The sequence below is a fragment of the Colobus angolensis genome, unplaced genomic scaffold (genome assembly GCF_000951035.1).
Source record: "Colobus angolensis palliatus isolate OR3802 unplaced genomic scaffold, Cang.pa_1.0 Scaffold519, whole genome shotgun sequence".
Taxonomy (NCBI): Eukaryota; Metazoa; Chordata; class Mammalia; order Primates; family Cercopithecidae; genus Colobus; species Colobus angolensis.
Genome location: NW_012118699.1, coordinates 292,553 through 302,573, shown reverse-complemented (window position 1 = coordinate 302,573; position 10,021 = coordinate 292,553). Strand labels below are relative to the sequence as shown.

Here is a 10,021-nt window from a genome sequence, read left to right as displayed (position 1 = left end):
CCTGCATTTACAGAAGCAACGCACACAGGGAACGTCCTAGCGCCATCTGGTCTCACACACACGCTTGGGACTCACGGGCGGGGACCTGGGCCTGGGCCATCCCTGGTTGTCAGTGCCCAGCTTGGGAAGTCTGGGCGGAAGTCATGCAGGTCGTGGATCTTCCCGTCGAGCACCTCCAGGAAGCTCTTCACCTCCACCTCCAGGGGGCGCTGTCGGGATTTGCTCTCCTCAGCGTCTGTCTTCAGGGAACACGCTTTGTCTGCCAGGTTTTGATCTTCTCTCTGCCGCCTCCATCTTCTCGGAGACACAGTCGCGCTCTGACCTGAGCTGAGGTGTGAGTTCACTTTGTGTTCGGAGATCTTCCAGCTCTGCCTACTTTTCTCGGAGCTCGGCCTCCAGCTCCTCCATCCTCGTCTTCAGCTGCGTGTTCTTCTCCTTCTCTCTGTGGATGTCACAGCCTCTTCCTCTGCTCCGCGCTGGCTGCCGACTCCTGCAGCGCCTTATATTTACAAGATAAGAAGTAATGTTATGATTTGTGAATATGATATGGAATAACTAAGGTTATTAAGAAATGATTAAGATAATTATCATTCGTCACCTGAAATTCTTATTTATTGTGACAACCATATTTGAAATGACCATTCGTTAACAGTAGTTAAATGAACAAATATAAATCAATTGATGTAAACAATTAAAAGTAAACAAAATCAAGAATGAAATACTCTAATATTTTACATTTAGCTCATCATTAACTTTGATTCTTTAGGACATATTTTTAGAATTATTTTATTGTAATGTTTATTATTAATTCCTACACATTATGCGTAGGTCTGTGCATTTATACGTTTTTCTTTGTTTTTATTTACTTATTTTTATTTTTTGAGATGGAATCTTGCTCTGTCGCTCAGGCTGGAGTGCAGTGGCGCCATCTTAGGTCACTGCAATCTATGCATTCCGGATTCAAGTGATTCTCCTACTTCAGCCTACCAAGTGGCTGGGATTAAAGGCACGTGCCAACACGCCCGGCTAATTTTTGTATTTTTAGTAGAGACAGAGTTTCACTGTGTTTCTCAGGCTGGTCTCCAACTCCTGGCCTCATAAGATCTGCCCACCTAGGCCTTCCAAGGTGCTGAAATTACATGCCTGAGCCACTGTGTCTGGCCTGTACACCTTTCTATGCTTATAAATTTGTGTCCCTATAACTTTGTAGCTGCTGATGTCAACAAATGTTAATAAAACTCTGGAAGAATCGGTGCAAAAAATTAGAAATGGTTATTTCATGAAGGTGTATACTTAAATATATATATTTTGTTTTAAAAATTACTAAAATTTAAATACTATCCATAATAAATTCATAATAAATACAAGTAATAAAATGTCACAGCCTAGAATTCTCCAGAGTCCTGCAAACACAAACCTGACTTCTCCAGCTAATGAGAAAGGAAACCTCTCCCTGCACCGGCTCCTGGGACCTGTCCCGTCCTCAGTGGGTCCCGAACGCCCCCTTGGTGGCCCCGCGCGCCCCTGCAGGGAGGTTTGTGTCTGGCTCACACTGACCTCGCCTCACTGTGTCTCTGGCACAGTAATACACGGCTGTGTCCTCGGTTTTCAAGCTGCTCATTTGCAGATTGGCGATGCTTGTGGAATCATCTCTTGAGATAGTGAATCTGTCTTTTACAGACGCGGCATGTTCTGTTCTCCCACCATTAGCTTTGTTTCTCATGAAACTTACCCATTCCAGTCCCTTTCATGGAGCCTGGCGGACCCAGCTCATGTAGTGGTCACTGAAGGTGAATCCAGAGACTGCACAGGAGAGTCTTAGGGACCCCCTAGGCTGTACCAAGCCTCCCCCAGACTCCACCAGCTGCACCTCACACTGGACACCTGCAAACACAGAGACACCAAGGTCAGAAACTGCCACACAAATCCACTGTTTCTCTCACTCATGTCCACTCACACTCACTATCTCTAGTTCTCCATGAGTTACCTTTCAAAACAGCTACGAGGAAAACCAAGCTCAGTCAAAATTCCATGGCTGGTGGTCTGTGTTGAGTGCTGATCACCAAGTGGAAATTCCTGGGAATCCCAGGCTGGGGTTCCTCTCCCAGAGCTGCAGGGTCAGGGCTGGGCTGGTTTTCATCAGCAGAGGGAGGACGATATTTGCATGTCTCCTACTATATAGCAAGCACTGGGGTGGGACGCCTGAGGAGAAGATGGTCCCCAGATGAGATGACTGTCCCTTGCAGACGGTATTTGGAAAATATGCTGTCTCATTATAAAATTATGCTGTGATAAACACTTTGAAATGATCACCCTATTTTATTTTTACCTACTTGTGTAAATTGTGTTTTATCAGAACCAGTGGTTTCTCCATGTAGAGATGTTCAGTATGTGTCTAAGAGCTGATATCTGGGACGGGTAAACCCTGATATCTGGGCCTGTGCTCCTCATCACTGGCCCCAATTACTCCCTGAACCAGCTACGGGATAGAGGTGGACATGCCTAGTGTGGTTTGTGGAACCCATTTCCTGTATTGAGAACATGTGTGTTTTTGCTGCATTCTAGCATTCACCTAAAAATATGGTGAGAACTAGGGTTCAGGCAAATAGATTCTTAAGTATTTCTGAAATTTAATATACATTTTTTCTGTCATTCTGTCACTCCTTCTTTGTCTAAGTTTCCATTTGTTCCTTGTAATGAATTTTACAAGTTTTAGTTCAGAGATAATAAACTTTCACATATTTAAAGTGTGTAGTTGATAAACATGATGTAACCATCATCGTTATCAAGGTGGACAAGAAAATTCTCAACATTTCCTTTTGTTCTTCTGTATTCTTCCTCCTTTTCCCTTTCTTTCTTCTACCCATTTCCCTGGCAACTACTGATCTTTACATTGCTGCAGATTCAATTTAATTCACCAGAACTTAAAAAGTGAAATATCATAGTATATATTCTTGTTTGGCTTATTTTAGTTAGCGTAAATAATTAGATATTTTACCTTGTGGTTATGTATATCAGACATTTACTTATTATAAATGCTGGGTAGTATTCTAGCAAACAAATTTACCCTAACTTTTTTTTGTTAAGCAGCTGAACAATATTTGAATTTTTTTTTATCATTCTGGGTCTTAAAAAATCTACTACTAAGCTTAGAAATGTATATAGAAAATGAATATATTTGTCTTATGTTTAGAACTGCATCAACAATAACAGATAAACATGGAAGATGGAACTTTGCAAATTTTCTTTAATACTTTGGATAATTACAGTTTCAAAACCAACAATAAATCTCAAGTTTAGGGATAAGTAAGTTCCCGTAGTGATCAACAAAGCCAGGGTTTGAAATTACGTATGGAAGAGTCTGGAATATGAAATATAGGCTACTCCAATAAAAAAGTACAAATATATATTGGATTACTTGAAATTGAGTGTGGTGTTTTGTAGTGTGAAATTTTAAGGAACCACGTATTAAAAGCTAGCCTATCATCTTGAAACCCTTTCCCTGGAGAAGGGGACAGTCATAAAAATCCTTTCTCGAAGTGTCTGTCTGGGAGGAAAGAAGAGCCCACACTTCTAAAATGTATTCAGATCCAATTTCTTTATTTCCACTAAAGAACTAAGAATTTGCTCTCCCAAGGCAAACCACTGAAACCAGAATCCTAGGGACACTGTTTCAGCCCCTCAGGAGTTGAGATGGGAACAGAGGTCCCCACCCAAGGTCCGTTGAGAAGCAGCTCCTCTCTCTGTATTATGGAATGACAGCCTTAGTCTGCAGGGCAGGGCAGCAGAACTGGAAGGTGGTGGTGTCAGTGGAGAACACTGGAGCTGTGGGAGGGAGCACCTGGGGAAAGCAGGAGGACACCACCCCAGGGGAAGGAGGAAGAACACACAGACCAGCATCTCATCTGGCGGAGGGTGAGAAACACTCGCAAGGTCACGCCCAGACTCAGGGTCACGATGCCTTCCTAGGAATACGGACCCAGGAATATGGACCCTTTAGCCTAATGCCCTTCACCAATTGAGAAATTGTCAGTAAATAAAACACTTGAATGCACTTGTTTCTTAATGAATAACACTTAAATAATAAAAGTAGTGGTTATGAAATAATAATTTATATCACTAATACAAATTTTCTTTTGGGATATAGTCCCCTACCTGATGTAAATCAGCTCAGAAGGCAGAAGTTATTGCACTTATTAGAGCTTATAAATTAACCAAAGACCAGGATTAAATACAGATGTTCTACAGTAGCGCAGAATTCTAAAATGTGCTGCAGGCAGAGGAAGATTTTAAATCTTCTGGAAGCCCCATCAAAATAGACAACAAGAAAAGACACTTTTAAATGAATTCCTACACGTTAGAGACCTGACATATGAATTTGAAACCAAATGAAAATACAGAGAAAAATGAAACACTGGTATGAAAACTGGAATAATGTTCGGGTACATCATTACATCAAACACTCAATCTTAAGCTGGTGTGTAATATTATCTAAACATGGAAGGCATCGCCGTTGTCATACAGAATCAATCCCAATCACAATATTCTGGTTATGTTGATAAATTGGCATCTTTAAATAAAAAATTATAAAACTTTAATAAAATATGGAAACTCTGTTGGCCAAGAGTTGTCCCACTAGCATATGGCATCAGGGTCCCTCCCTCAGGTCTCATCAGTTACTGCCCTGTGACCCGGGAGCTGGAAGGTTCATACATTTAGAAATTTTACCCTCATTTCTCACCTTTGTCCTATTGCATGTTTGTGTTACACAATATTGAAAGTAATTTTTGTTTTATCCTCACTGCAATCACCAAAAGTTTAATGTTGCCTTTCATGTCATCTTTTAACAGTATTTTGTGATCTTCAACCATGAAATTATGTCCATTGGAAGAAACCTCAGGAAAAAAGTCTCCTGTTGAATCATATTGGAATAAATATTATCAGGCACTATTAACTGAAATACTGCAGAAAAAAATTCAAGGAGTATTCTTGGGTTGATATTTTGCAACTAAACAGTCAGTTCAGACCACATAAAATTCAGGGAGTATTCTTGGGTTGATATTTTGCAACTAAATAATCAGTTCAGACCAGATGTGGTGGCTCATGCCTTTAATTCCACTACTTTGAGAAGCAAAACAGAAGAAGGGGAATCATATGAGACTAGGAGTTCGAGACCAGCCTGGGCAACATAGAGAGATCCCACTTCTATGAAAGGACTTTTTAAAAAGATCAGCTGGGCTTGGTGATGCACCCCTCTAGTCCTAGATACTCAAGAGGCTGAAACAGAAGGATTGTTTGGGCCAGAAGTTCAAGGTAACAGTGAACTGCACTCCAACCTGTGTGAAAGAGTAAGACCCTATCTCTCATTGTAATAGTAATAGGCAAGAATCGTACACTATTGTAAGGCTACTCAAATAGAAGATACTAAACTGAGAATCCTCAGAAATCCTCTGGTGCTTCTAATGTTTTAGAACAGGCGTCTCACCTAAGACATTCAGAATAGGCGGATGATCTTAGAGAGTGAAAATTCTCCACAAAAGTCATTGGAACACAACGCTTGTCTAATCCCCTGCCCCGTGCCTTTCACCTCTTTCTCCACATTTTCCTCCTCCTTTTCATTATTATTTCCTTATTCTTAAAATCAGTCTTCTCATTTTGTGTAGACCTGGTTGTTGTCCACCCATATTGGACTGATCTTTTTTATTCATGATTTTTATAGTTTCTACATAGAATGAGTCATCAGACTATTTTTCTTATGTCTGACTGCTGATAACTTAACTGACTCATTCCTCCCCCATCTCTTTTTTTTCCCCACATGAGGTAAATCTAGTGATGAATCACAGGAATTCCCTATTTGAAGCCATCTGGAGGTTCAAACCCCACGAACTCCTTTCTGTGAGTGAGACCCCTCACTCTGCCTCCACCACCAAGCCACTATAGGATCCCTGAGCCAGTCTCCTTTCTTGCTCAACCAAGCCATTTTGGACATTCCTGAGAGACCAGCACTACTCTCGGCAGACGTCTCCAGAGGTAATTAACCTTTCCATATTCACGTGGGGGAGTGTGTGGCACCAACAGATATGACATCCATACTGCATTTTAGTTGTGATATCTTGGCCTATTTATGGTGTCAACTAGAACTGATGCTGTGAGCTTGGTGCCACTGCTCCTAACCACAGGATACACCTGTTCCCTGACCCAGCTCCGGAAGAGAGAGCTGGCACGCCTGGTAGGGTTCGTTTACCCCCGTTATGTAATGCAATCGTGACATTATTTTGTTGTAATCTAGTTTTTCCCTAAGAATATAGGTAGACTTAGGGTTTATTCATGTGTATATTCTGGAGTCTTTGATTTCTCTTATATATTTAATGAAATCTTTAATTCTGTGTTGAGAAATTTAAAATTTATTCAGTTTGATGAGTGAAGTTCTTATGCCATTGTTCTGTGATTTTCTTTTTTAATATCTTCTATATTTCATTCTTCTCTAACTCATTTTCTACCATATTCTAGGTGTTTAAATTTGTAATAGTTTAATGAGGTGAAAATAGCAAATAGTGGCCCTCCCATAATGTGTACAATTTGAATAATAGTGACATAAACATTACCTTTCTCAACAGAGAAAAAAACTCAACTGTACTCAACATTTCCTTTTGTTTTCCTATATTTCCTGCTTCCAAACCTCCCCTTCTCACACTACGTCCAGAGTCAACTACTGGTTTTCTTTATGTAACATTAGATTGGTTTTCATATAATAGAGTTTATAAAAGTTGAATAGTATGTATGGACTTGTATGTGTTTGTCTTATTTTACTCATCATATGTACTTGTGAATTTACCCTTACTTTTGAGCGTAGTCAGCAGTACCTTATTGTAACAATGGGTGTTTTTTCCGATGAATGAATTTACCACAATGTGTTTATTAGTTAAGCTGCTGATTGATATTTGGATTGCTTTCACTATCTGGCTATTATTTTTTTTTTTTTTTTAAAAAGTGGTATTATCTTAGAAAAGTACATAGCTGAGAAACACAACGTTCTTATTCTTACAACAATACGAACAGCTGGTAAGCTGGGAAACCTGCACTTTAATCTGTGGTTTTCAGCACATCAGGTAATCGAAGTTGTAGAATTCTGTGTGTGTGTAAGATTGTGACTGAGAGAGTAGGAGAGAAGAAGGGAGAAAGAAAAGAAAGAGATTGTACATAACTGACCGTAATTTATGAGGTGCTCAAATAAGTACAGGGACTCAGAGTCTTAAGGGAAAAGGTCCACATAAGATGGAGAGGACGACTTGATGCACCTACATATGGTTATATATTTATATAAATGTCACTTTCTAATAATACAAAGAATCACGTACATGAGAATAAACTGGGTGTCCAGTGGTGAAATATAATGGTGATGCCAAATCCCATCTACAGCACCTTTTCCCTACAATTGCACCTGCCTTGATGTGTGTCCTGAGTGCCCCCTAGTGTCAGGAGCGTCTCCTGTTGCTCCTGAGCTCCCCTGCCAGGAGGTTTGTGTCTGAGCTCACAATGATTTCCCCTCACTGTGTTTTTTTAATAAGAATTCATGACTGTGTACTTGTTGTTCAGGTCGCTCAGCTGTAGGAAAAACTGTTTTTTTGCATGTGGATCTGGAGATGGTCCCTGGACTCCTCTTGAGGAGTGGGTTAGGTTGTGCACTCCCTCATGAGTTGTGCACCAGATCCTGTCCAGTTTCTTCCCTGGCGGCTGATGGATCCACATCTAGCAGGAAGCACTGGTTGTGATGGAGAATACAGAGATTGCACAGATGAGGGAGAGGGTCTGTGAGGGCTTCACAAGCCCAAGAGGGCACTGAGAAACACAGTTGTCGGCATGCATAGGTTCTGAACAGCATGTTGAAATTGACAAAATATGCACATTTTGATACATAAATAAAAACAGGACTATATTGGCAATAATATATAGAAAGAGCTCAGAAATAAACTGATATATCGATGGCAAACTGATTTTCAGCATGAAAACCCACAATACACAATGGATAAATCATAGTCTCTCTCTAAGAGGATGTTGGAAAAACTGGATCTACACATGCAAAGAATTAAGAATTTTAGTTTAGAATAAACACAAAAATCAACTCTAAATGGGATAGATTGTTAAATGTATGGCTTGCAATTGCAAAATTTCCCCTACCCAGAAAATAATAAGAATGATTTCCTGTATTTCAAATTAAATTCACAGACAACAAAAGCAGAATTGAACAAGTGGAACTACATCACAACAAAAAGATGCTGCAAAGCGTGGAAAAAATTCCAACAGACAGAATGGGAGAATATAATTTCAAGTCATGAATCTGAAAAAGTGTTAATATCCACAATATACATGCAACTTCTACAACTTATTAGCAAAATCATAATCGTCTGATTGTAAAATGGTCAGTTTTACACCTTAAAAAATTATGAACTTAGATCTCATGTCAAAGGTTCTTCCCTCTGGGTAATGGAAAGTTTCATGGTACACTCGATTAGGGTAGACTTTGTAGTTATTCAATCCAAAATTAATATATGTGGTGTTATCCTGGTGCAGTTGCTGACACCTGTAATCCCAGCACTTTGAAAGGCTGAGTTGGGTGGAACATCTGAGGTCAGGAGTTTGAGACAAGCCTGACCAATATGATGAAACCCCGTCTCCACTAAAAATACAAAAATTAGCCAGACGTGGTGGCATGTGCCTGTAGTCCCAGCTACTCTGGAGGCTGAGGCAAGAGAATTGCTTGAACCCGGGAGGTGGAGGTTGCAATGAGCTGAGATCGTGCAATTGAACTCCAGCCTGGGTGACAGAGTGAGACGCCATCTCAAATATATATATATATATATATGGTTCTAAATTTACTTAATAGATGTTATTAAAACTGTCATCAGTTGACTGTAGGTTAGGTAGATTGTCAATGATAAAATGAGTGGGCCTGATTCCATCAGAGCAGAACTGGATAAAATTAAATTCCATGGTAATTCGGCAGCTTCACCTCTCTCTGGGACTTCCAGCCTGCACTTACTGATGGATGATCTTCTGGACATTGGATATTCCCAATCATCTCCAAAAACTGTCATCCTCTACGTCTCACAGAAATGTGGCATGTCCACCTGTAGCTTATCAACCCTAAATAACAGACAGAAAGAGACTCTAAAATGTAATCATATTTATTCTAGGATATGCATTGCAATGGAAATATGTATGGGTGCATTCAGGTTGGTAAAGGAAGATAAAGAATTAAGGAAAAATGAGGAGGGTTACCTCAGCTGTTTTGAGACAATTATTCTGGGCTAGAAGGATCAGTAACAGGGGTAACATCAGTGTAAGGTTGAACAAGCAGTTGCTGGGCAGATATACTTGGAGACATAATTCTTTTAAGGTTGTGTTGGCTTTTGTGCAAGGTTGTGGTGGTGCAGAGTCTATGATAGTTCTTGTTATCAGGAACATGTGTGTTAGAACCCTCCTTCATGGCCTTCCCCAGCTTCATTCGTTAGGGTTTTAACACAAGTGGCTCCATCTTGATTCTGATGAATTTCACAAGCTCTTTCTAACACTACTTCTGAAGCAGATGACTCTGATGGCTTGAACAGGGTTAATTCCACATCCACATCCCATTTTGATAAAATAAGTTTATCCCCTTCACTATTATCGGCCAACTGCATTCGCAGATGAGTCTACACACAACACAGTGGAGGGTCCTGAGCAGATGGGGAGGGAAGGAAGTCCCATCAGCCTCTCCCATGTGGCTGCAGGAGCCACAGCCTGAGCCCCACCTGAGCTCCAAGAAAATGCCTTGAGCCCTGGAATGTAGACCACAGAGACCATCTCTTTCTTTTTCAGGAAGCAGGGAAAGCAAATAAAAAGGGAGAACAAACACTCTAAAGAAAGAACATGGATAGGGAGCCAAAGGAGCACCAGGTCAGTGCTGAGGCTGATTGGATATAGTGTCAGGAGAAGGGTCAGGCGTGAAACCTGTGAGCTTCTACATGACACTGACCCTGGC

At 40.5% G+C, this 10,021-nt stretch overlaps 1 protein-coding gene across 1 annotated transcript in view; it reads right to left on the bottom strand.

Moving 5' to 3' along the window:
- Positions 1-36: 36 nt before the first annotated feature.
- LOC105525113 (homer protein homolog 2-like) overlaps positions 37-10,021 on the bottom strand; it is a 31,377-nt gene continuing 21,392 nt past the window's right edge. Inside the window, 4 exon segments of the mRNA XM_011960628.1 lie at positions 37-134; positions 137-276; positions 278-499; positions 7,586-7,749. Coding sequence (XP_011816018.1) covers positions 37-134; positions 137-276; positions 278-499; positions 7,586-7,749 — 624 coding nt within the window.